This window comes from Molothrus ater, chromosome 1 (assembly GCF_012460135.2).
Source record: "Molothrus ater isolate BHLD 08-10-18 breed brown headed cowbird chromosome 1, BPBGC_Mater_1.1, whole genome shotgun sequence".
In the NCBI taxonomy this organism is placed as follows: domain Eukaryota; kingdom Metazoa; phylum Chordata; class Aves; order Passeriformes; family Icteridae; genus Molothrus; species Molothrus ater.
The window spans coordinates 54,790,802-54,813,727 of NC_050478.2; the positions used below are offsets into that span (position 1 = coordinate 54,790,802).

Consider the following 22,926-nt stretch of genomic DNA (forward strand, 5'->3'; position numbering starts at 1 on the left):
CAGGCGCGAAGGCGAGCAAGAGCCAGCGAAGGCAGAAGAGCCAAAAGGCAGGCTCGTGTCAGGGCAAAGGAGGGAGCAAGCAAGCCAGCAAGGGCACAGCAGCGAGCAGTGGCGAGCCCCTCAGCAGGTTGTAGACAAAGCTAAAAAGTAAGTCTCAAAAGCCCCCAGCCACAAGACAAGTCCCCAGAAAGACACAAAAAGCATAAAACTGAAAAGCCCCTCAAAGCAAAAAGCATAGTCTCCAAAGCCCCCCACTGCTCGTGGTGAAATTACTTTTTATGCTCTCTGGCTCTTCCCTAAGCCTGCCTGTTGGCTGGAGACCATTGGCCCAGTCTAACCTTCCATGGCAGTCCATTGGTGGTGACCTTTCATCATCTGATTGGAGAAGCCTCTCTGGGGAGTTCAGTGTCTCCTACTGACGGTCCCTTGGGAGGAGGTTAAGTCCCATGTTGCCAGATGAAGTCCTCCCAGAGACAAGGCTTGCCTCCTGCATGTGGCAGATATGCAACCCCTTCCCCATGTGCCCTGGCAATCAGTGTTGAGATAAAGCTAAATTGGTTCCTCACACACAGATAAATAATTATGTTTAAATTAATTTAGGAAAAGCTTATGAAAAGTCTTTAAAATGAGTGGATGAAAACACTGATTAAGGGGGTTGTAGAAGTGATGGGAACCTCTTGAAGTAAAATGAGCTTTGCTGTAAGTATGATTGAACACTTGCTTTGTTTTTCACACTCCTAACGTGCATGTGGTTTGCCTGCAAACCATGGCTAAAAGGCATGAAGTCACAGACAACTATTAAAATGTTTAGATTCCTAGCTTGTAAATATTGCATTTCTCACAGAATTGGAGTGAAATCCAGTCTTATGTTTCATGTTCTTCCGCTTCAAATCCATTGGGATGCAGCATTTGTGAAAGAATCAATTATCCATTTGTTAGTCGGGGGAGCTTTACAAATTATACATTAGCAGATTGATTTCTCAGGTTCACCATTGGGGGACTGATTGTATAAGGTGGGTTGATGATGAGTGTCAGGGGAGAAGGAGTTGCCACAAAGAACACAATTAAAAGAAGCTTTCTGAGTGGCCATGAATTTACTCCTAATTGAAGAGCTGACTTAATCCATAGTAAGAGCATTTATTTCAAACATTTTACATTAGGTAATTGATTATCACATGAGGTACATTTGCTGCTAGATATTTGATTTTCCTTTCCTTTAAATTTAGGATTTTGCAAAAGTCTGCATTTAGATCTTTATGTGCAAGGTGTCTACTAGCTTTCTCTCCTGCTACCTAAACTTCTCTTTCGTCCATTAAGGTAATGTTTTTTTTTGTTCTATAGTGTCAGCTTGACATTATTGATTTTGAACAGTCAAACTTACTTATGTTGTCCAGAATTCCAAACATGTCTCCATCAGAAAGAAAACTGAAGCTAATGGAAATTCAGCTGAAGGTATTTCTTCCTTTGCTAGTACTTCAAAAGTGTATGAAATTCTGAAGCTATTCCCAGGTAAATAATTTCCATTCCTAACCAACAGGATCCAACTTATTGCCGAACTTGAATTATGATGCTTGAGAAATTCAATGTGTATTATTATCATCTCTTATACAGCACTGGAAGTAATCATTGTGATCACAAAGTTGTTGTGTATTTTTACTTGATTGGCCTAATGGTAGGGGTCCTGATTAGGTACAAAAAAGATTATCCAATGTAGTGCTAATAAAATAATAAATAGTACTTTTTCAACATTTTATATACAGGTGCCTCTCGTTTTATGACATGAGGCTTAAGATTAGATCATCTCTATTACGTGTTCTAAATTTTAGATTCTTTTACATGTTACAGGTTTTTTCCAACACACGTTTAAAATACCTTTACAACAGTCAAGTGACCAAATTCCAGTGTGTATCATGGTTCCAACTGTGTTAAATAATCAGTCCTTCAAATTATGATGAGTTAGTGACTCCTTTTGTCTTCTCTAACCTTGAGATATTCTTCATCTTTTGTAGACATGTAAAGGTAGATCGTGCAGGAGGGGCATTTATACCTTTACTGTAAAATCCAAAGCCTGCTTTCTTTAGTCAGACAATTAAATTCATCAGTGTGTTAGCTGGACAAAGCTTTAAAAAAAAACGCAAGGGAAAGGCGGTTGTAACTTTATGCCTGAGTTTCTAACATTTATTAAAAAAAAGAAAAATAAAAGCAAGGTGGGAGGGGGTGACCCACAATATTATTTGTGTTCCTCCTTTCTAAAATATCAAAATTATCCACAGGGTATTGGATGCAATTGATCGCAATTAATTTTGATTTAAAATTGATTAATTTAATGCAATTAAATTTGAAATAGTAAGTAGCTTTGCTGACTGGCACAGAAGTATATTTAAACAAATGATGGTTATGAAAAGAAGAATTGGAACTGATTCTGGAAGAAACACTTTAGTTTAGATAATATATGTACCAATTTTATCTGTGGTCTTTTCTTTCTTATTTCCTGAATAGGTTGAGATCTTGATTCTCAAACAGCTTTCCAGTGGAACATAATTCCGGAAATCGTAGGCTTGACTGTTATTTAACTCTGAACAAGAAGAGTCTGGTATTAGAGTTCTTCCTGAAACTTTATTTTTAAAATGCATGTAATATTCAGCCTGGACTATCATCACTCTCTGAACTCCACAGAAAGTTCTGACTTGTAATGTCAGCAGACAGGCTAATAGTCAATGTGCTAGTTTGACGTGAGTACAGAAAAAAATTTACTCTGTGTTTGCTTTGCCTTGTGTATGTCATTTCCTGTCAAAACTTATCTGGAGGGTTGTGTAAATGAGCAGGTCTCTTTTAGTTGAGTTTAGTTGTTTTCCCTGATTGTCATCTGTGTATGGTGGAGACAAAGAGGAAAAAATAATAGGAGAAAGAAAAAGTTAATAGCAACTGATGAAGGTGTTAGGCATGCAGAAGGCTTGTACCAAATTGTTACTTAAAATATAAATGCTGTTGTATCATTGAATTTCTGTTTAGAAATGGAACAAGTCTGGAAGTATTGTGCACTATTTTGAATGTGGGAAAAATGCAAACACTCTAGAATCACCCTTTTATTCCACTGACAACATTCTAGAATCTTAGAATCACAGAATGTTAAGTGCTTAGAATGTAAAGATTACATAGTCCTAATCTTCCCTGCCATGGGCAGGGACACCTCCCCCTAGATGAAGTTGCTCAAGGCCTTATTCAGCCTAGCTTTGAACAGTATCAGGGTTGGGATATCCACAACCTCTCTGGGCAACCTGTTCAGTGTCTCACCACACTCACAGTATATAATTTCTTCCTAATATGTAATCTAAATTTTCCCTTTTTCATTTGTACTCATTACTCCTTGTCTTATCATTGCAGTTCCTGATGAAGAGTCCCTCTCCAAACTTTCTTGTAGGTCCCTTTCAGGTACTGGAAGTTGGCCGTGAGGTCTCCATGCAACCTTCTTTTCTCCAAGCTGTACAGCCTCAGCTTTCTCAGCCTGTCTTCATAAAAGAGGTACTTCAGTCCTCTTACAAACTTCATGACCCTCCTCTGGACTTGCTCCAACAGTTTCATGTCCTCCTGGTGTTGGAGACACCAGAACAGAATGCAGCGCTCCAGTTAGGATCTCACATGAGCAGAGTAGAGGGGCAGAATCACCTCCTTTGACCTGCTGGCATTCCTTGTGATGCAGCCCAGGATTCAATTGTCTTTCTGATCTATGAGCACACACAGCTGGCTTGTGTGAAGTTTTTCATCACCTAGCAGCCCCAAGTCTTTCTTACCAGGGTTGCTCTCAACCACTTCTCTGCCCAAGCCATTGGTGTGTCTGGGATTGCAGTGACGCAGGTGTAGTGTCAGCAATGAAGAGAGATGGAGACTCCATGAAATGGTTGAAGAATACAAATTTCTTGTGAAGTACAACTGCTTATATACTTTTTCTAGGAAGACTAGTAATGTTTTACTACCAGGATTGGGTTAATCATCACATAAACAAACATACGCATTTTACAACATCTCTTGCATTTTACATCTCCTGCTTGAAGAGTTTGATGTAATTTTCTTTTTCTGGTAAGTCTGTCTGATTTAATCTTCTTGCAATCTTGATTTAATCCTCAAAGTTCTGTTTGCTATTACCAAGGCATCCTGTTATCAAATCTCTTATGCTAACCAGGTCCAAAGTCCATAATCTGTCTTGTGTGTCCCAGTAGTGTAGGACCTTGCACTTTACTTTGTTGAACTTCATGACGTTTGCTTCAGCCCACATCTGTCAAGGTCCCTCTGGATGCCATTATCCCTTCCCTTCATTGTGTCAACTGCACCACACAGACTGGTGTCATCAGTGAACTTGCTGAACTTGGTCCCGCTGTCCATGTCACCAACAAAGATGTTGAGCAGTATCGGGCCCAGTATGGACCCTGAGGGACACCAGTCACTGGTTCTCCATGTGGCAATGAGCTGTTGACCAAAACTCTGTGCATTTGGCCATCCAGCCAGTTCTGTATCCACCGAGTGGTTCATCCATCAAATCCCTGTTTCTCCAATCTGGAGACAAGGATGTCCTGCAGGAGTTTGAAACACTTAGCATTTAGTCCAGGTAGACAATGTCAGTTGCTCTACCCCTGTCTACCAATGCTGTAGCCCTGTCATAGAAGGTCACCAAATTTGTTAGGCATGATCTTCTCCTTGTAAAACCATTTTAGCTGTTACCAGTCACCTCTTTGTTGGCCGGGTACCGGGTACCTTAGCATACTTTCCCATAGAATCTGCTGTGTGACCTTGCTTGGCACAGAGCTGAAACTGACTGGACAATAGTTCCTTCTATCTTCCACTTTTCCCTGTTTAAAAATGAGGATTATATTTCCCTTTTTCCAGTTATCAAGGACTTCACCTGACACAATTTTTCAAAAACAATGGATGGTGGCTCAGCAACTTCATCTGCCAGCTCCCTTGGGACCTACATATAAATCTTCTTGGGTCCCATGGACTTGTGCACATTCAGGTTCCTTAGGTGGTCTCCAACCTGATCCTCTCCTACAGGGGGCTCAGGATCTTCATCGTCACAGTCCCTGCATCTGCCTTTCTTGACTTGGGTGGCATGGCTGGAGCACTTGGCAGTGAAGACAGAGGGACAGAAGTCATTGAGAACCCCAGCCTCCTCTTCGTCCATGGTAGCCTGGTCTCCTATTTTCTTCCCATATCTTTTCTATCCCTAGTCTCTCTTTTGCTTGCAACATACCTGTAGAAGCCCTTCCTGTTATCCTTAGTATCCCGCAGGAGATATTTTGCCTTACTGAGCACTGTTAATTACCTGAATACAATCATACATTTAATCTCTGAAGTATTGCCATATGGCTTTCACATTACAAAAGATAAATTCCATCCTCCTGATACTCATCTTCAATGTTTATGTGGAGATAGCTTTTGTAGTCCACTTTACCTATTTTCTACGCTTCATTTTTTCAGAATCAAACTTTATCAAAGCCATTTGACTGGAAAATAGGAATAGTGTGGACTGTAGGATTGAGCCGTCAGCTCCTCTGGTGTGTCCTGGTTTGTGTCATTTTGTCTTAGGTTTTGTTGCAGCAGTGTCTCCAACAAGGCCCATCACACTGAACTGCTGCCAGATCAGCTGTTGCTGTGATGTCAGTCTGATGGTGGATGTAGGTGCTGGAGTAATGAGAAGGACATGACTAGTTGGACACTGTGTACCTTAGTGTATGACCCTGTGCCAAGACTGTACTACTGAAGACAGACGTTTTGTCTTTGCAGTTGCAAAATAACAAATGAAGAGAGGAAACTTAGTGGGAAAGTTGTGGCAATGGCAACTTAGATGCAGCCCAGAACAAAAAAACCCGTATCACTTCCCTGATAAACTCAGTTAAACTTTCTATGCTTCTCCTCTCAGAATGCCAGAGATGTTCCTGGTAGTAGAGGAAATGCTAGCTTTTTCCCTATGGCCACCCCTAGACAGAGGCAAAGTCTTCTCTTGCACCTTGATGAGCAAAACAGAAATTTAGAAAGGCATTTTTCAAGGCAAGGCAGGAATGAAAGTACATGCTGTTTATGAAGATTCTAGGAAGTCAGACTGACAACTGATACAGGATGCCTTACTCAGCATCCTCCAGGCTTGGAATTAGCCAATTCTGTGTGTAATATCTGAGAATAGAGCTTTTACAAGGATGCCACACAATCAGGTTGATGGGCTTGAGCTGTACTCCTCTGCTGATACCCCCTGAATGTGACAGAAGGAACACAGCTGTGGAATGTGCACCAGCTGCCTGCCCTGCTAGTCATGCACTGGTGTCTAACCTTGAAATGTAGCAACTCAGCATAACCAGTCTGTGGCAAACAAAAATACTTCGGGAGCACATAAGTCAAGGAAAATTGGTTTAAATTCCCAGTGAACTTCTTTGCAAACAACACTCTGTAGAAAGACCACTTTGTGATAAGCAGTAATTTCAATATTTCCAGGTGCCATTTTGTGGTGAGACCAGGAATTATGTTTTGTACACAAGACAGCAGGAAAGCAAAAGGGCAGTGTAACTTTCCCAACTCATCAGACAACTATGGCAGTGCAGTGTTCAGTTGTTCAATCAACCTTGATTTTAAAAAAGCTTCTAGAAAATATGATTTGGGCATAAGCTGTTTTCAGAGTGGATGGGAGGAAAGCTTCCCTTTCTCTGAGTTGGAATTTGTTGTGTGTGTGAAAGATTATGGGGGGAAAAACTTTCCAGAGGGTGTGAAAACACCTCAGTTCATCTGCTGTAGAATAGCCCATGTGGACAGTGTGTTTTTATATACTTATTATATACTTCTAATGCAATTCCAACTGCCATAGCATATATAAGGACCTGTGATACTTCAGACACAGTTGTGTAGCATCTAATGTGATCCCACAACTCCAGTGCTCTTCCAGTGACACTTTGTTTTTACACAAACATATGATGGATTTCTTTTATCATGCTCAGAACCACAGGAGTGGTCTAAGTTGTGGTTCAATCCATTCTAGTTTTTATGAGAATAAGAAAACTGGTTCTTAAAAGTGTGAGAGACTTAGCTCTGGGAAGATCCTTCAGTGATTCTTGAAATGATGAGCTATTTGTTACAGAGGGTGAAATCAGGATCATGGTACATAAGAAGTTTCTGGTACCTGAATATAATTGACTTGGTTTTTGTATGCAAGAGGATATTCATCAGGTTACCCAAATGATGTTATGAGTTAGCCCTCCATACCTCAGGTGTGAGTAGCTGTTTAAGCTAAGTAAACAGTAGCAGATACTGTCTAACCCTGTAGGTTAGAACCAAAAGTATATTTGGATAGGGAAGGGAAGATTTATTAAATTGGGATGGTTTTCAGGCTTTTCTCCATATTTGTCTAAGGACAAGTAAACCTATGTTGCACTTCAATTCCTTCTAATACTTCTGAGAACAGTATTAGAGCCAAAAATGAATGTAAGAGAAGGAATTTGAAAAAACAAATAATTACAGGCCTAGCCATCAGACCAAAATAGAAAGTCTCCAGTTGCCCTGATGCCCCTGTGGTCACTGTATTTTATCCAAAGTTTTGATAGCAAGAACTAATAGCCAGTGGTGCACAGGCACAGATGCTTAAGGTCTGGGAGCCTGGCACTTCATGGGAGTTCCAGAGCTCTGAGGCAGGTAACTGCAAAAGGAAAGTCAAAATTTTGGAGTGGGGCAGAAGGCTGGAAAGAAGTCTTTTGGCTTTGTCATAGAAATACCTGTTCTGTGAGGATTTTTTGATTCATGCAACTAAACATTACTCAGTCGTTAACACGTAAATCTTTCAAAGTGCAAGGAATGTTAAAGCATGTTCTTGGTGATTTAACTTCAAAAGTATTTTTTCCTTGTTTTCTTTCTCTAGAGCCCAGTGAAGATAAATCAGATCAGCCTGGATGAAAGTGGAGAGCACATGGGTGTTTGCTCAGAAGATGGGAAGGTACAACAAATCTCTATATATTTGTTGAAGTAGCAGGTAGTCCTAGTATTATACTAGGATAATTGTGATAACCTGTGGAGTTGATTCCTGCATTGAGCACCACTACTTTGACCATACATTTTGAGAACTGAACTCACCTTTGAATACTCAAAATTAAAGTCAAATATATTTTGCACAAATATGCTGTAGGAAAAGTAATTACAGGAATGTCAATAATGTAACTGCTATTAAGCTGATTAACAGCTGTGACAGGAGGTCATGTCAACTTAATCATTACTGCTGTGCCAGTTATACTTCAGTGACTACTCTGCTGTTCCTGCAACACAGTAGTTTAATGCCTTTCTGCTATAAATCCACAAAATTGGATTTTGTGGACATGATTTCTGTGGGCTGGTGGTTTTCATTTTCACACACTTTATGAATGTTTCTCTTGAATTACAGAATCTTTTGATAAACAATCATAGTTTATCAGAAGAACAAAGTGTCTTACAACAGCCACATTAAATAAATGTAAAATCAATATATGTACAGTTTCCTAAAAAACCTGCTTCCTTGACTGAGGACATATATCATTTGTGTAGTGTATAAGTAGCAATTATCAGTGCTTCTCTGGAATGTTGAGCTGTGACATTTAGTGGTTTTGGTGATTGATTTTCCAGTTATAAGAATGTCTTTTCATTTTTTCAGTGGATGACAGTATTTTCTAATGTTGGTTTGCAATGACAAAATTCTAATGCACATTGTGTATTTAAGGCTATTTTTAATATAGTGCCCATATACAAATGCAGTGCATTTAAAGTAATTTAAATAATTTTTCAATATCCAACTTACTTCTCAGGAGAACATTTCTTACACAGTAGACTTGGGGGAGAAGGAGTGTTGGTAATCCTAATGTTGCATTCAGTTGAAGTTCTTTAAATTAAAATACAGCTGGAATTTGCAATGGGGAAAAAACCACTTTAGACTGGTGTGCATTTGGGTTTTTTCATTCCAAATGGAGTTTTTTGTCCCTCAATAGGCAGGCAGCCAGTTTGTGTATCCAGGCCTTTTCTTTCTGAGAGATATCTTGATGTCAGTATCTTGGCACAGTAATTAGGATACTAGTACCTATCAAAGTCGTTATAGAATTTTACATCCTGTGTGAAACCCCACAAGAGTATCCTATTTGTCTAAGCAAGATAAGGCAAGGGTCAGTAATTGAGCAAGCTAATAAAAAAGTTGAGCTAGCATTGTTGGTTTAGGTTTTCCTATGGTGTTGGGGAGCAAGCACTTACTGTAAGGGCTCCTCAGATATGACTGTGGATGACTGTCAGAAATCCACTATGCTGCAGTGAGACTGCAAGCCATACACATTTTTTTGTATACTAAGCTAATACTAAATATAGTTATTTCATTTCAGATATATTGAAAAACCCATAATCACTACTCTGGTGTGGTTCTATTTGAAAAGACTTCAATACTTTAAATGGTGACTCTGTCTTAATTTAGTGAAATAGCAGTTGTGGATCCTGTGTATGACATTACACACTATACAAGGCAGTCTAAAATACAGTCCCACAGCCACAGGAATGTAGTATCACAGGTACAATATTCAGCATATTTGCATTCATAGAGTCCAGGGACATTGATGCTTTACCATATTCTACACTTGTGAAAAACTCATCTGGAGATTTGAACGATCTGGATATTTTAGAAGTTAGATTTTCCACATGATCCAGAAAGGCTCGTGTCTGTGAAATAATCCACCCCTAAAATTGATTAAAATAAATTGTTTTATGTTGTGCTACTGTATAAGAAAATGGCAGATTCCCAGCCAGATAATGTAGCACTTACAGATTCTGGTCATAACAAAAGTGTAACTTTCATTCCTTATAGCACTTACCTTGCTACAGTGGGAGTGTTGATATTGTGAGCAGTTAAAATACTTGTACAAGTAGTTACAAAGTCTTTATTAACTTGATTAAATATTTAAAAGTGGTGAAATCCTTTTTTTTAAAAAAAACAAGGGGGGAAAAACAGTAAAGCAGTACAGTAAAACAGTTTCGTTTTCTTAAATCAGTTTTAAACAAAAAAGCAGATGTAAAGAAGAGGCTGGGAATTTTGAGTCAGCTACAAGTATATTCTACCAGTTAATGAAGATATGTTCTCTTTTGCTATAAGCAGAGTGCATTTTCACATATCAAAGTGGATCCAATATGATAGAGATGGAAGCCATTTACTTTCTTGCAGGAAGGCCTTATGATGAGAACCTCCTCCTCATGTCTGTTCTGCTGCTTGATATATTTTATTTTACTACTTTTTTTTTCTGGCTCTCAAACTAGATTTGATCTAGCTGTATAGACTGGGGGGAGAGCACAGAAGAACAGTACAATTTTCTAACCCTCTTCTTGACAGTCAACATCCAGACCCAATGTCAAAACCTGTTGCATGTATATCATACATGTCCAACAAATGCTTTGAGAGCCACTTGCAGCTTTTCTGTACTACACATTTGTTCTTTGAAAACCTTCCTTTCTAATGAAGTCAGCTGCAGCTGATCACCACTGGCATGGAAAGGAGCAGAAATCATAACCAACACCATCCTTCTAGTCTAGCTGCTGGGTATTGAAATGTTAGGGCATAAGAGAATTTTGGTGCTCAAATAAATAGAGCAGGAAGCAGGCTGGCATCCTCAGAATTGTGGAGATTTTTAGATTGGTTTTTTTGTGTTAGTTTTGTATGTAGTTAATTGTATACTATCTTGAAAAACCTGGATATGACTCCCGATTTTGCTAAAGCTTCCATGTCTTTACATAAGAAGAGTGTAATTGCACTCTTATTCTGGCTTTTAACTTTTTTTATATGAAGAAATAGAAATTATATTGAAAACTCATGTGCTTATGTGTTTTAGTGTCATCTCTAGTGCCTGTAACAACATTGATGTTAAGAATATCCATGAATTACATTGATAATTTTTCAAGAAACGTGACTTGATTTCCTGCCTTTTGGTCACGGAAGGTTGCTTACTTTTTCCACATGTGGAAGCAAAGAAGCAGCTAAGTCTGGATGCAATGGAGTGGTGGGTTCTGGACATTTAAAATCAGACAGGACTGGCAAAATGTAGGGGAATCATAAAATCCTTTTTCCAGCTGCCTAAGAGCATCGTGAACAGAGTGGGCATGGAAAGTAGAGGTAGATAAATCCAATATAGGTTTGTAATAGCAAAAGAATCACTTTCTTTCTGAAGAATATGAGACATTAAGAAGTAATAAACTGTTAGATGATGTCCCTAGAGTAAACATGATAGCATGTATTTTTTGTGGAATTGTTTTTTCCTCTTAGCTCACTCCATGTTGTTGTAATACTCCAAAAGAAATATCATATTGCCATCTTCAGTGATATATTAGGAAAACGTTGAAGGCACTGTTGCTAATTTGGATTAATTACTTTTAATTTGAGAGGGGTGTTTTGTAATTTTTGAGGATTCTGCTTTCACAGAATTTGTAGTGTTATGTTTTAACTGTGTGTTTTCTTTTTTTTTTCTCCTTTCTTTTTTCTATCTTATTTTCTCTTTCCTCTGTTTCTTACTTTGTGTAGGCTATTGTACTGAATATACATCTGTTTTCATCAGATGTGCCAACTGATGAAAACAAAAACCCAGAAAGCAAAATCCTCTAGACATCAGCCCAAAGGTTTTCTAGGCTTACAGCCAGGTCCAATTCAAATACAACCCTTTGGCTGGCTTACATAATCACAGATTTGTGATACATCTCACAGTCTCCAAATATTGATTTTTCTAATCCATTGAAGCAGTAGCTCAGCCCTACACAGTGCATGCAGAAGTATTTTTAAAGTGTGTTGTTAGAGGCAGTATATTCACTAATGAGTAATGGTCTGAGCTGATAATGCTTAGGAGTTGTATCCAGGAGACAAGCTTGAAAGTAAAATGAGGTGGTTGGAGATGTTTTTAACTTCACGACACTGCTGAACTTTGAGTCGCTCTAAGGATGTCCTAGTTCCTTGAAGATGGCTTAGTTTCTCTTGTAGTTTCCCTGAAGTTTAATATATTTACTTTGTCTTCTTGACCGTCTGCAGGAATTTTGGGTGTTCTTGGGCTCTGAATTGATCTTTTCAGAGCAATTAAGCCTCACATTTTGTGGTCCATTACTGATATTTACTGACTTTATTCTTCAGGTCTCTCTCTAAAGGGATTTATATTTTCTCATTACTATTATTTTTTTCGTTTTCCCCCTGAAAGAATCATGATGGGAAGAAAGAAATAAGGTTAAAAGATCTTTTAAAACTTTTGAGTCCAATGCTGAACATGCAGAGCAGAGTTACTGAAGGGATTACCTTTTCCAGAAAATTTTCCAGACAATAATGAGAGCCTATCTGAGAGCATTCTCAAGTAGATTTGCTGTCAGATACATTTCCTCACTGATCACTCCATGGGACACTCTTTTTTCTCCCTTCCTCCACTGGTGTTCATCCCTCCTTGGATGAGTTTGTTTCAACAATTTCTGACAGTGGGTGGAAACGTCTTAAAAACATAATGCAAAAGCAAACCATTTATTATTCTTCCTGGAAAACATAGTTAGTAAATCAGTTACTAATTCCTGGCCATAAGTCATCAGCCCCATTTTATTCCTAAATTATGCAGGAACTAGGCGGTAAACTGTCTCATCTGAGAGTAAGGAAAGGGAATATTGTTTATTGAATGAGGAGACATGAATCCAAAAGAGGGCTGTACTTAAAATAATCTGGAGGTATCTTATTCTGTAGTCATATAATCTAATAGTATTTCATTAACACTTGATATCTCTCTAGTTGTTCTGAATTAAAGGCAAGGAAACATATTAAAAATCTGTTCATTCTCTTGACAGTAGAAACTTTTTTTTTAATTCAGTGTTGATGCTTCTTCAGATGGATTGATTCTGATAAATATGATTGCCTATGGTTGCAACTCCTTTGCTGACTCTTAAATGTACTGATACCTCGATATAAGTGAGAAGGGAGGAATCTTCAGAGAAAGAAATTTCCAGTGATCATGGAATAAAACAAAATAGCACTGTATGCACTTGGGAGGAGGGGAGGATGCCTAGAAATATATGGAACTTGGATTTCAGGCTGGTTTTGCTTTATTGTCACAAGTTTCTTTTCTTATGTAAACCCTGTATTGCTTGGAGGGAAAAAAATCCTACCATTCTTTCTCAGAAAGGAAGAATTTTTAATTTATTTTCTCCTGAATGTTATTCTGTTGCTCTTACCATAGTTAGGTTGCTATCTGTTAAACCAATTGGATCAGCCTAAAGCAAAAGGAAGTTATTGTTTTTACTGTGATTGTAACAAAAAAAAAAAAGGAAAAATATTCATAAAAGTATTTCTGTACTGCTGCAAATATTAGAGATATGTCACTGTAGAAGACCAAGCCATATCAATTAGCTTTGAATTGTTAATTGTGTCTTCCTTTAGGAAAAAAGATGTCATGTTAGCATTCAAATTAATCTTCTAGGTGTTAGGTTTTTACTTTCAGTGTTAATTGTTCAGTGTAAATCAGGTAAATAATTTTCATTTTTCAATATACTTTTTCAGGTACAAGTGTTTGGATTATATTCAGCAGAAGAGTTTCATGAAACATTTGACTGTCCTATTAAAGTAAGTGCTTGTTTTAATCTATAGTAATTGTGGTGGTGTTGTCTTTAGTAAAAGAAAGGTCACATGCAATGAATGAAAGAGAGGAATACCATTTCCTTACAATGTTATTCAAGTAACTAGGAAATAGTTTTCTATCTCAATATTTGATCTGGTTTTGATCTGGTTAGGTAGGAAGAAAGCCAATCTTGGTTTTGTAAGAAGTATTATTGAGTTTTTCAAATACAAAAAGAAAGTGAAAGAGAAATTGTCCTGTTTCAGGTGTTACCCATCTCACCATATTTCTTTGTAGATTTGTGATACAAATTCTGAGGGTTCTGCTAAATGGGAGGTCAATACTTTGCAACCAGTTCATATCCATTAATCCTGCCTCAAAATAAGGCAATGGGCCGTGATACTGATGTGCCCTATCTGAAGGAGAGACTTGAGTTTAACTCTGCCTTAGAAAAGTGTGTCTGTCCGGCTGGTGAAAAAAGGACGTCTACTGGGCATATGGGAAAATCCAGTACTTTTTAACAAGAAACATTTCCTGCAGGAGGAGCGGCGATGTGGGCAAATGTTTGCATTTTGCTGCTTGGGGTCTTCCATGTTGCAGCTGCTCTTTGTGGTGTGGGGGAAAGGAATGAGATCATTAAGTTTTCACACATGCCAGATGTGACATGCCAGACTTGCCTCCTAGGGCCTTTACTGCTCATACAGCTGGATCTCCACTCTTGACATTGTAACACATAAAGCAAAGAGACTATGTAAGATGCTACACAATGTTGTCCTCTGGCAGGGCTGAGGTATGTGTACCCTTCAGGCAGGTTCCAGACCAGATTTAACTGGGGTAACTTGCTCACAGCAGTCCTGTTCTGATTGGTCCTAATTCTGCAGCCTTCTCTACAAAAAAGTAGCTATTCAGTGCAAGATGATGCTCAGTGTCACCCTTGTCCTACAGCATATAATATGAAGAATTATCTTCTAAGAAAAACAACCAAGTGTCTGAAGCAACTAGACTTTACTTTAGAGAAAGAACTCAGCTGTAATACTTGATAATTGACAAAGGGTTATCTAGTTTAAAAAGTGATGTGGTGCTTCATGTAAACTGTTATTTAAGCCACAGTCATCTCTTCCCATTTTCCCCCACCCTCCCCAGATTGTTGCTGTTCATCCTCAGTTTGTAAGATCCCACTTCAAGCAATTTGTAACAGGAGGAAAAAAGGTAAGCATTCATAATGAACTTTGGCTACCTTTAAATAGCCCTTGATATAGCTCAGAAGGCTATGTATGTGACTTATAACACCTAGAACAAAGACTTCTGCTTTTTCCTTCTATTTATGCATTGTATTCTAAAACATTGCTAATTAAAAGTGACTTCAGGGGGAAAGAAAGTGCAATTTTTACGTTAAAAACATGTCACAACAAGTTGAGATTCAGAGTAGAAATACCATTCTGTGTAGATAGCCTGAAAAAAAGTAATTTATATGTCCTGGGCCAGATTTTCTCCATTTTAATTTGTTGAAGTGGGAGCAGAAGTTAGACCTTAAAACTGGTCAGGTTACCTGTGGGTGATTTCTTGGGATGGGGTTTTGTTTCGTTGTTTGGGGTTTTATTTTAAGGAAATAAACCCAAGTATCTTCATCAGCTCTTGGCCATGGTGAGGGATTTTGTTGGTTTTTTTAAAATGAACTAAGGGGAGTTCTTGGTATAGTAGAGCTCACCCCATTCCAAGGACTTACATTTCTAGGTAGTCTTCTATTTGGATTCAGTCGGTGTTTTAAATGTACATTGTCTTATTAGTGTAGGATACAATTCTGACTTCCAGATTGCAGGTGTTTCCATGTCCTACAGGTATCTTATATCACATTGCATATTTTCAGTCAAAATATGAAAAGTTTTATTTGGAACAATTTCTTGAATTCATGGAATTTTATTTGCCTTCTGTTAAGAATTAAGGATGAACACTCCTCACAGATGCATGAAACCAAATGCCATTGCGTTGCTCTTACCAGCACGCAAAAACTACAGGCTTCTAGTGCTGAATGCATCTTAAATTCCATTAACAGTTCAGTAATATGTTTCAAAGCATAGCCGTGCTTTAGTTATTTAAGTGGTGTGTGTGCTTGACAGATTTTTCTGGCTGGTAGAAGTTGGTGTTGTACTTAAAATAATGTACAGTCAGTGTGTGTCTTTGTCAGCCACCAGTTTGTGAAGCTTTTTAGTGCTGATAAAAGGGGCATGGAAGGAGAGGAGCAAGGAATTAATAGAACAGACTCCGTCAGGTGGTAAAAGATCTTGCATTCACCTGATGCTGAACAGAAAAAAACATCAGGGAGTTAACACATTCTCTTTGGTTATCTTTGATTACTTGACAGGTTGTTTTATATTCTGTCCTCTGGGAAATGGTATACTCATTCTTAATACATTCATGCTTTGCTGAGGAACTTTACTCCTCAGAAAAACTTTAATTGACATCTTCACATAAGGTATTTAGCATTGAAGCAAATGTCACTTGACACCTGAAATTTGATTTTATTGGTACAGAAAACCAACAAATAAAGCTTTTAGCCATGCAGTAGAAGCCTTTCCCCTTCTCTCCTTTCCTCCAAAAGGAGCATATGTACTTCTGTAAAAGCAACCACAAAATGCTTTTTGAAAATTCGGGAAGCTAAATTCCACCTACTAAGAAAGCTACTTTCTTGTTTTTTCTGAACATTTACACCTCTCCTTAACTATAAAGCCAAAGTGTAGTATGGAGGCAGCAGGCAACAGGCAGCTGAAGAGTGAGGAGAAGCAGGCGGAAGCATACAGCCTCAGGCTGTGGACCTCACCACTCTCTCCCTGTGTCTGGGGGATTGTGCCTACTTAAGCAATGTTAAGCAACCAAGGTGAGCTCCTTCAGGGAGGGGGACAGGTCCTCCTGTGGTTCCTGAGGTCTGTGCACTTTTAGCCTTCACATGTATACACTAACTTCATCCATGATAGCTGGCAGTGGTGGGAAGCATGTTGCCTGTTGTCCTCATCCACACCAAGGCAAGAGTAACAATAAGAGTATCTTCATTTTGGAGCAAATGTAAAAGAAAAGCTTTGCTTAAAGCTCTAATGGTATGCTCTTTGCCTGAGCTGCATTAAAAAACATGGTATATATCATGTGAACTCTTAATCCAAAGGCTTGCTGGATCCATTTTTGTTTTTACTTTCTGAGAATGGTAACATAATGTATGTAAGCATTTTTAAAGTGGAGTGGGTTTTTTTGTTTGCTTTGCCTTCATTTTTTTAGAAAAATATTCTTCATAACAATATAAAATGTGTATAAAATACATTTTTCAGTTCAAAGATGCACTCAGGGCATCCTGGAAATATTCAAGAGATGGAAGTGGGAAAAAGACCCTAGCAACATGCTTCAGGCATGCACAGTGCAGGTCCTCAGTTCCCTACACAGGTGGATGTCTGGAACTTGGGTGAATTGCTGTGTAATGCTGGGATTTGCTACATCTTAGAAGCTCAGCCTGACCTAAAGCTGACTTAAGAGCAGTGCTCCCTGGGGTAACTGGGATAATCATTGTGAGTTGTAAGCTTAACTCTACTGTGCGTTTGTTTTTATGGTTGCTTAACTTTGCTTAAGTAGGCATATAGAAAAGCTTTTCTCTAAAATGTATTATGAACTAATTAAATTGTTTGCATATTAAAGCATTAGTTTTGAAAAGAAAAGAACTTCTGTTAAACTTGAAATAATATTTTGGGTTGGGAAAGCTTATTTCACCCATTTTCCTAAATCAATTTATATTATCTGTGCCTAGAAATAAGGCAGGTGCTGTGGAAATTGACACTGTTGCAGTGAGAAGCAATAGGTGCCATACTAAAAGGAGGTGCTTCCCTCTTCCCCTCCTCATCTCTGCAATTAACCACAGCACTGTTGTGCTTATTTGGCAGATGATGGTAACCCTGAAATAATAATACTATATATTGTAAATAAAAGGGGATTTCTGTCCAGAGCAGACAATAGAGCTTCAAAGCAAGGGAAAAGACAAATACTGTGTTACTCCAGGCCATAACCTTCTACCTTTAAAAAAAAGGCTCTAATCTCAAAAAATAACAGGGTAAAAGCCAACTAAATGAGGGTGGTAGAGCTGAAAACAAGGTTTTCTTGATTTAACTCTTAGAGTGCTGGTCTTTGCCAATACATCAACTAAATAAATGTTTTTGTGAAGTCCAAGTATCCGTTATGTCATGAGGGTTAAACAGACAGAACTAATAAAGAAAGAAGACTGAAGATTATTTTAGATGCAAAGTCAAAGTATCAGCTACTGTGACTTATGTAAAGATAACTTAAGGAGAGCAGGACAAATTGAGATTCCTCTCTTGGCAGAGACATCATCTCTATTAACATCAATAACTAGATACAAATGTTTTTGTAGTGAAACACTTAGGAGAGTGAGTCCTCTGGAGTGATTGAGTCGCTCTGCTGAATGTGTGCTAATGAAGGGGTTTTGTGAGTCTTCTCAACCTAGCATGGTAGTGGGGACCCAGCACAAATTAAGCAAATGTATTCTGAAGTATAGGAGTAGAATATTCTGTATCATAAAGGACTGGGTCTCCTCATTTGCCTAGGACATATATTTTATATAATAAATATTGATTTGCATGTCCAGTCTGAAACATTTTAAGGGCTAGAGAACCAAAATAAAACTGATTTGCCCTGTGACTGTCAACAGCGTCATCTCTCTATATCTATCTGTGTCTATAGCTACACAATATATTAATGGGTTTTTATATATATATTTGTTGGAATAATGTCTGTGTTTCTTTTGCTGCAGAAGATACACTATAAGAACTGGTCTTCAAATACAGATGTGTCTGATCGTGTTTGTCCCATTTATCCACCTAGAATTAACATTTAAACATATCAATGCTTGTGTTTAAATATTAGACTCTTTTTTCTTTTATAAAAGCAGAGAGAACTTACTGTTATCTGGGGGAAATTTCTTATTAAAGAAAAAACAAATAAAAAAAACAACCAAACAAAAAAAACCTATTTCAATGTCAGAATTTTGGACCCATGGTAACTCTTGCCTGAAATGCAAAACAAGGCAATCTAAATTCCTTTCCACTCCAGGTGGAGCAACAACATATACAGAGAAAGCATGGTGATTCCAAAAAGTGCACAAGTGGAAAGAGAAAAGCATTGTTGAGGATCTGTGACTGCTGTTAGGGGTAGTGGAATTTCTTTGTTAAAGTCAAGGAATGTCTCAGATATTTTTTTAAATTGTTGCTTTTTAGTGTCAGCAGATGCACTTCATGTGGTCAGTAAGTAGATGACCTTACCTCTGAACCCTATGATATGTACTTCATAATAACTGAAGTACTTTGACAAATTATTAAATTGTTAGGATGCTGTTTGCAGCACAGTCCATTTTTAGAAAGCAGATAGCCAGCTATTTGGCATTATGTTGGGTAGAAGAGTATCAGACAAGAAAGGCAGATTGCTTTGTAAGCTATAAAATGTCACTCAGTAAATACTCAAAGGTCTGATTTAAATTAAGAAAGAGTAAATACTGTGGCAATTTCTGTCCATGCATTGGATAATTTACCATAAGTAGGAAACAAACTGTAGCAAGTAAACCACAATACTACTGGTCTGTTATTTCCTTGCTGCAATGCATAATGCCCAGATGTATCCCATATTATTAAACAGATGAGAGTTGGATATATAGTGTGTCCTGTTTGCTTAATAAGCTTTTTCTTTTTTTCTTACGTTTCTTCTTTATGGGTATTTGGATAAGTGTTTCTTCATCACTAAAACAAAAACTCTCCTTGTGCAGCAATAAATTTGGTTTGTGTAAAGGAAATGGATCGTAGTCCTATGTGCATGCAATCTGTAGTTTTGTGTTTTACAAATGTCTCTGTAGAACCCTTTTTTACATTGCCTGAGGTGGCAACTGAAGAGGATCTAAGTGTATGAAATGTGTCTCTCTGCCTGCAAGACAGTAGGATTTGCTTTTCAAGGTGTTAATTCTGTAGCTTTTTTTGAATAAGCAACAGCTGGAATGTGGCAGTTGAGTTATTAAAAGTGAAGCCTAATAAAGGTCCTGTGGCGTTTGTTTGTATTAAACATCTCAAAATTTCTAGCTCCTCTGTCCATGAAGTACCAACAGTAGCTCCTGTTTCATCACTCACTGTTGCCATCACATACCTCCTGATACTGCTGTGTGCCTCTGCCTCCTTGCTTGATTTCCCTTGACTGCACTTGCTGCCCTCCTCTCTGTTCATATCCCAGCTCCCTACACAACATTTTGTGATGAAATCTTGAAAGCTCATCTTCAGCCACAAGCTTGAGGCTTACATTATTCTCTGTCTTGTTTGAGCTCATTCCAGTCCCATCGTCTGTTTCAAATACAAAGTATAATTTTTTATTGTTGCTGTATGTTTTCCTAGGGATGAACTATTAAACATAAGTCTTCATGAGGCATGCTGTTCTATGTTACTCTCTGGTATCTGTTAATCTTGACTGTGCCTGTAAATATTTGTTATATGCTGAAAACAATAAATAGCTGTAGCGATCACTTGTAACCATGGAAATAGCATTTTAGATTTTTGTAGTCTTGCCTGGCTGAGGTGAAAGTGGTGACAGAGGCACCAAAACACAGGACAAATGCCAAAGGTAGGCTCATCCTCACACTTAGACAAAGAACAGAACAAGGAAATTACAGAGACTTTTTTCCTAATTTTGATTTTGGGAGTTAAAAACTGATCCAAGAGTTCTGCAGTAGGGAATGGAAAAATGGCTCTTCAGTTACAAATTGAAGACTTAAGCCTTTTTTTCTTCACTTTTTCTTCACTAAATCTTCAAATCTTTACACAGAAGTCACTGTGTTGAAACGAAGTAGTGATGCTAGGCATCATTAAAAGTGTGTTTCCTTTGAAATTTCTGTGAGAACAGACATATTTCAGTATATCGAAGCTAGTAAGTGGTAGTGAGAATAAATTAAATTTAATTACTTTACCATGTTGATACTTCCAAAGTTGCAATCATTCACCTTTTTGCTCAGAGGATTGGGAATTCCTGTACATAGTTTAAGACCAGGATTACATGTAGTTAGTGTTAATGCTAATTGCATGACAGGCTCCATTAAGTCCAAGCGCTCATCTATTCTCTTTCCTGAATGCACTCTAAAATAGAGTGTTGAGCTCTTTTTCGTGTAGATTAATCTACTGTTAATAAAATATATGGAGAGATGTATTCACTAATCCAAAATGTGTATTCATGTATTCACTAATCCAAGTTTTTTTAAAAACCAAAAAGTGTCCTGCTCCACCTCTTGTCTCATACATTTCAGTGTCTCATTTTTCTTAATGATCTGGTGGGCATTTATAAGCAGTTAAGACTCGCAAAATAATTAGTGAGCTAACAGAAGATTGCAATGCGCTGTGAAACAGTGTGGGTGGGGACCTTGATGCTAAAGGTTATTTTATTTTAGCTGTATTATCAAATTGCGGTGCATGCAAGAAACACTGGAAGAGTGTTCTAAGCACAACTGTATTGTATGTAACAAAAGACTAGAAAGTTTTATGAGAGCAAAGGAAAAACAGGGAAAACAAACTATTGCAGAGAAGCCAAGAAAGTGGGATTTTGGCTGCTCTTGAAATATAAGTACTGTGAATGCTGACTACCATAATTTAGGATTTATGGCAAATAAAGTCTTAAAATATTTTACTCCAACGAAAAAGAGAGGGAGGTGGTAGGAAGAGTCCCTCTAGAAACCATGGATTTCTTCTTACAAGTCTTCTGAAGTTTTAAATTACCTTCTGGTATGATCAACATTACAATGTGGAGACAGAAAGGAAGGCCAAGAAAGATATTAGGCTGTTCATTTTGAGAGAGATGCTTTCAGTAGACAGCAGTTCCAAAATACATAGGAAAGTTCTGGGTTCACAAATTCAATTTCCACGTGCCATTGCTCTAAGAAATAATAAATAAATCGCAGTATGTATATCAACAGCACACAGATAATTGCACTGAAGATAATTTAGTTAAGCATGTTTTGAGATTGCATTTTTTTTTAAAGCCACAGTGTGAAGTGCCCTTTGGCCTCAGTGTTTGACCTATTTCAGTTGCTGATCTGAAGATGGGAATGATAGGGTGTTTCAGTGATTCAATTTCCATCCTTATTATAGCTGATATCAGCCTGTTGTCTTATACTGCCTTGATCTAAAAACTTGTGCCCTTAGGGTTGAGCATAGATGGAAGCAGGATTTTTCAAATTATCTTCTCTCTTCAGAAGAACTTTCTCAGATCACTTACTTTTCCTTGCAGTTTGTTATTCAGAGTCACGAAAAAGCATGTTCACAAACCATGAATAACAAAAGAGATGCAAAGTGTCATATGAAGTTTGCTCTGGATTTTGAGTATAATAAATTAATTTAAATCACAATTCAGTCACAAGCAGAAAAAATTCCAAGTACAATAATATAATTGACATCAGCTAGGTTTCACATCATCCACATCAGCTTTTGGATCTTTGTCCGATAAGTCTCAATGCAAATACCACGTATTTTGCTGCTGTCTTTATTGCATGGTATAATCATCCAAGCAGCAGTTCTTCTTCTTCTCCTCAGGAAAAAAGTAATTTTCAAGTCTGGATCAGCACAGCACTTTTTTTTTATGGCATCTTTAGCATCTGAGTGGAGATCATTCATTTGGGCTGAGGGCTGCTCCTATGCTTAACATCTTCCTACCAGTCTTCTAATGGAAATCCCTCCATATAGCACTGAATTGTGGGTGTAGAAGTTACACTGCTTTCAGTGGCTTGCCCTGGTAGCTGTAAAATAACATGTTCTGTGAGAGTTACTCAGTAATCTTTTCATATGTGGGAAAAAAACCTATACTGTCTAAAAGTTGGGCGTTCATGTGACCTATGTGAAGGATGCAAAATCACTTTGCTTGAATTAAAAGTTTGATGTCTGCAGTGTAATTCACACAATCCCTACCTAATGCTTGCTTTAAACTCTTGGAGAAAATACTGGTCTTCTGGTGCCATCTGGTGGCTTTAGGAGACAGGCAGTCTGATAATTGCCGTTAAAATCTTGTATTTTGTTTAAAGATCTTATTTTAAACAACTAATGTCTTAACACTTTATGTATTTATCCAAATACAAGTGGCGGGAAACCATATAAAAACAGTGCATACAGCTGGATCTTAGATAGGAAATATTAGCAAGCAGAGTACTCCATTTGGGTTTTAGCATTGTAGAAATCCTTGCAGACAGCTATTTCACACCTTCCAGTGTGAGGTGTGAACTTGGGAGCTTGGGTTCAGGTTGTGCATGTATTTGTATGTGGGTGTACTC

General features: G+C 37.9%; 1 protein-coding gene across 5 annotated transcripts in view; it reads left to right on the forward strand.

The window, feature by feature from the left end:
* Nucleotides 1-22,926, forward strand: part of VPS41 (VPS41 subunit of HOPS complex) — a 109,577-nt gene that overhangs the window by 38,254 nt on the left and 48,397 nt on the right. For 2 of the 5 annotated variants that reach the window (XM_036405058.2, XM_036405067.2), the window contains exons 5-7: nt 7,892-7,966; nt 13,538-13,600; nt 14,736-14,801. In XM_036405058.2, the coding sequence (XP_036260951.1) occupies nt 7,892-7,966; nt 13,538-13,600; nt 14,736-14,801 (204 nt within the window). Of the gene's footprint in view, nt 1-1,226; nt 1,318-2,499; nt 2,733-3,384; nt 3,523-7,891; nt 7,967-13,537; nt 13,601-14,735; nt 14,802-22,926 lie in introns of all 5 variants that reach the window. The other 3 variants (XM_036405074.2, XM_036405081.2, XM_036405086.2) reach the window with 3 other exon arrangements.